The 4,308-nt window shown below is 53.5% G+C and overlaps 1 protein-coding gene across 1 annotated transcript in view; it reads right to left on the bottom strand.

The window, feature by feature from the left end:
* Nucleotides 1-2,058: 2,058 nt before the first annotated feature.
* Nucleotides 2,059-4,308, bottom strand: part of MPG (N-methylpurine DNA glycosylase) — a 10,762-nt gene continuing 8,512 nt past the window's right edge. Inside the window, exon 3 of the mRNA XM_010178263.1 lies at nucleotides 2,059-2,571. Within this exon, the coding sequence (XP_010176565.1) occupies nucleotides 2,177-2,571 (395 nt within the window). The 3' untranslated portion in view covers nucleotides 2,059-2,176. The remainder of the gene's footprint in view (nucleotides 2,572-4,308) is intronic.

Raw genomic sequence — 4,308 nt, forward strand, 5'->3', positions numbered from 1 at the left:
ATCATTGTTACCTGGCAGCGGTGAGGACAGCGGTAGGAAGGCAGTGGCACAAGTAAACAGTTTCATGAATGAGAATGACTCGCTCCCTGCGTTACAGCTCGTTATTTCCTCTCCCTGTATCCTTATTCCTACGTGTCTGTTGCAGCAGGGCTGTCACCAAGCAGCCCATGTGTTTGTGGGTTTGCAGGGCTTCCAGTTTTTGGCCAGGTGTGGGGTGGGGAGCTTGGTTGTTGAACAGGACTGAAATGAGCTGGCCAGGCTCCAGGTACATGGATGTCTTGGTTCCACACAGCCAGAGGCTGGTGCTAGACTTGTCCCCCAGGTTGTTTTGTTCCTCTGTTCCCCTCCCTGCAAGCGTGGCTGTGGCTGCAGGGAACCAGACTGGGAACCTGGCCTGGGTTAAAGCTGTCCAGAAAACCCAGACACGGGTCTGTACCTGGCTGTCTCCTGATCTGGTTCAGGACTGCTCCTCCAGCCATGCCAGGGCTAGAACAAGAGGTGACAGCTCTCTTTCTGGGGACAGCAGGAGCTTATGCCAGCTCGCCCCTGGCTGCCATGAGGCCGCTGTTGCCCAGAGCTGCTCACTGCTCTGTGCTGCCTACCCAGGGGAGGGGCGGGGAGACCTTTACCTCCATGGTGGTGGCTTCCAGGGGTGTGTGGTGTTAAAAGACTGTCAGGCTCCTCCTTAAGTCCTTCCCTTATACCACACATACAAGCTGGAGTCTTTCCCAGAGTTGCAGGCTCTCACAGAGCAGCTTCACTTGCCCACACAAACTGGGTGGCACTGGGAGCTTTATCTAACTTACCTACCAGCAGCAAGCATGGTCACAGCGGGGGAGCTCGGTGTCCACGCCGCACCAGGTACCTGATGGCAGCTGCTTACTCACGGTCCCTTCAGCAACTCTGCCCCTGCAGCTGCAAGCGGGGATGTTACAGAAGAGCAAAAGCACCAGCCAGCCTGACCATCAGCTGAACATTGCTGTGGGGTCCCAGCCTGACCATCAGCTGAACATTGCTGTGGGGTCCCATCCTGACCATCAGCTCAGCATTGCTGTGGGGTCCCATCCTGACCATCAGCTCAGCATTGCTGTGGGGACCTGTCCCGACCAGCAGCGGCAGCTCAAGGTAAGCTACTGCGCTCGGCATAACCAGGGCTCTTCAGAAGGGGCCAAACAGGATTTTTAATGTTTTTTTTCATGTGATGGGGACAAGGGTTTTGACAAACTTGAGCTTTTTTTCTTGCATGTGAATCTTAAGGTAAGGGTGGGGTGGAGGGTGTGTCCCTGGCACTCTTCAAACTGCCAGCGTGGCTGCAGTTCTGCAGGTTCTGCCCTAAATCCCAGAGGTTTTTCCCCACCTGTACCTCATGGCAGAAGTCTCAGCATCGGTGCTTTCTCTGTGTTGAGGTTCACACACTGACAGGTTTTGAACTGGTCTCAAACCAAACCCATTCTTGTTCTCTAAGCTGGACATTCTAGCCTGGTACAGCTGGGAAGACTTTTGTCCAAACCTCTGCTCAGAGAAAATGTGTTGGATCAGGTCACTCAGGAGCTTGTCCAGTGGAAGTCTGAGTGTCTCCAAGGATGGAGATGCCACAGCTGCTCCCTGTCCCTGTTCCAGTGTTTGACCACCCTCATGGTGAAATTTTTTTCCATGCAGTTAATGAGGATTTCCTGTTTTCCAGCTTGTGCCCATTGCCTCTCATCCTGTCTGACAAAAGCCTGGCTCCATCTTCTCTACACCCTCCCACTAGGCCGTTGTAGACAACAGTAACCTCCCTCCTTTACCTCCCCTTCTCCCAGCTCTCGTCCTTTCAGTCTTCTGACTGTTCCCCTGCAGCACCCAAGCAATGGCCTCTTCTGGGGGCCAGGGTGATGGGAGCAGCGTTAGAGCCATGAACCTTCACCACTCATCCACCTTACCCAAGCCTGGATCCATTGGCAAGGGAGAAAGTGGCCTCTAGCATTTGAACCCAACCTCAGTTCTGGTTGGGAGACCCACACCAGTCTGCCCCACAAATACAATCCCACCTTGGCCCCTTCATTGTGATAAAGTACATTTATTGTTAAAAACCTCCAAGCCACTCTGCCTGCCCTCGCTGCTGCCATGCCACAGCTTGGGGCCATCATACAGAGCACAGCTCAAGTCCTGGCTGGTGGCACATTTGCAAGACTCATCAGCTGCAAGAGAAGTCTCCCATTGCTGCCATCTTTTTCTCCATTTTCTTGTCTACAACGCTTACAAATTTGTTTCCTCGTAAATAAAACCTGAGAGGTTTCTCTGCCCACTCTCCCCTGTTGCCAATACCAATCCTTGTTGTGGCTACCACATCCTGCTCCCCTGGTAGGTCATGTCCAGGTACCATCCAGATGGTTGCATCTTGAGTCAGGTCCCTTTGGTCAAAAGCTTTATCGATGCCAAATGCTTGGCAGAGCTTGGAGGGCCCGTTGCACAGCTGCCAGTCCTTCAGCGGCTTTGTGGGGCCTTTCCTTGAGGCGCTGCGCAGCTCTCGCATCGCTTCTAAACCCTGGAGAGGTTCCAAAGAGCGAAGTAAGACTGCAGCCCCATCCCCTGTGCAGAACAAAGACACGTTAGTACAGGGTTCTTCATCAAGAACATCTCAGCTCAGGAATAACTACACACATGGATCAGTTTTGGCTCAGCTATCCAAAGCTGCTCCCAAACCCAGTGGATTTCATAGAATCATAGAATGGTTTGGATTGGAAGGGACCTTAAAGATCATCCAGTCCCAACCCCCCTGCCATCAGCAGGGACACCTTCCACTAGACCAGGTTGCTCAAAGCCTCATCCAGCCTGGCCTTCAACACTTCCAGGGAGGGGGCATCTACAACTTCCTTGGGCAACCTGTTCCAGTGTCTGACCACCCTCACAGTGAAGAACTTCTTCCTAATATCTCATCTAATTTCAACTCTGATTACAAGAACTCCAGCTAACCAAGGAGAGGAGGAATGAGTCTGGGTGCTGCCCGCAGAAAGAGGCAGCTGGCAGAGTCAGGCTGGACAAAGAGAAACCTGGGCAGGAGCTGCAGGCACTGGGAGCAGCTGCTGAGGGAGCCCTGGCTGCAGGCATTACCAGTTCAAACACCCAACTGGAGGGGTGACAGCAGGTGGGATGACCATGGCTGTGGGCAGCTGTGTAGCTACAATGGAGAGCGATCCAAATCCTTGTGCCAGGGAAGCTCTCAAAAGACAGGGACCTGGGGCAGGACAGGGCTGCATGGCCCTGGGAGCATCACTCCAGCAGAGACCTTTCTGTGACAAGTGAAGATTCTCTTCTCAAACATGATGTGCCACCCTGTCAGGGGCCGTAGGGAGCTCCAGCTCCCCACAGCTGCTGCCATCAGCTGCCCTGCCTGGTTTTGGTGACAGTGAAGCAAAGGTGCAGCTCTGAGCAGAGACATTCCCAGCCTAAGTGGGACAGAAACACTTCCTTGGTATTTTCCACTGGACAGCAAGGAAGGTCTTCTCATGACCCTGAGTGGGCGAGGAGAGAGCCTGGTAAAGCTGTCTGTGTGCTGCCCCACACAGCAGCCCTTGTGCTGGGGCCGCCCACGGCATTCCCCCCCGCCAGCATCTGCGTGCTGGGTGATGCCACTCCCCAAGCATCCCCTCTCCCTCTCTGGTCTCAAACATCTGGAGCCACGCTCCCGCCTGGCAAAGGCTTTTTTCTGTAGGTGCTGACAGATCCCTGAGGATCCATGATTTCCATAAATAGAGTCCCTCTCACATTTTGTACAAATCCCACACTAAATCACCGTTACCCTCCCAGGCTCCCAACTGAGGGGCTGATTTCTGGCTTTCCGAGGTGTGCCTCTTGCCCTGAACCTGCTCACAGCCCCTGCTGCCTTCAGTGCAGCTCCGTGAAGTCAGCAGAGACCAACAGCTGTCAGCAGTCTGGTCCCCAGCACTCCCTTCTCTGAGGAAGGAGATTGATGCTAAATTGGCAATCAAAACCTGCTTCCCTCTACTGCAGTGATTTAGAGCTCAAAGGTCATTTTAGATTTTTAAGAACATGCTCCATGTCCCAATTCTGCTTTTCATCCATGCACAAAGCAACATCCTTCGCATTGGGACGCTGCCTCATTCGCCAGGAGCAGCTGTGGGATTCTGAGCAATCACCAGTTACAGTATTTGCCCTGATCCATGACAAACACAAGTGCAAACTGTGGTCAGACTTGACTTGAACCCAGTCCTTGGGAGTTCACGTGGAGGGACAAGCACTCTGAGAAGCTGCAGGTGCTCCCTGAGCATCGGCAGAGCCACGGCAGTGGGTACCTGGCATTTCTGT

Source organism: Antrostomus carolinensis, unplaced genomic scaffold, assembly GCF_000700745.2.
Source record: "Antrostomus carolinensis isolate BGI_N321 unplaced genomic scaffold, ASM70074v2 scaffold13831, whole genome shotgun sequence".
Classification (NCBI taxonomy): domain Eukaryota; kingdom Metazoa; phylum Chordata; class Aves; order Caprimulgiformes; family Caprimulgidae; genus Antrostomus; species Antrostomus carolinensis.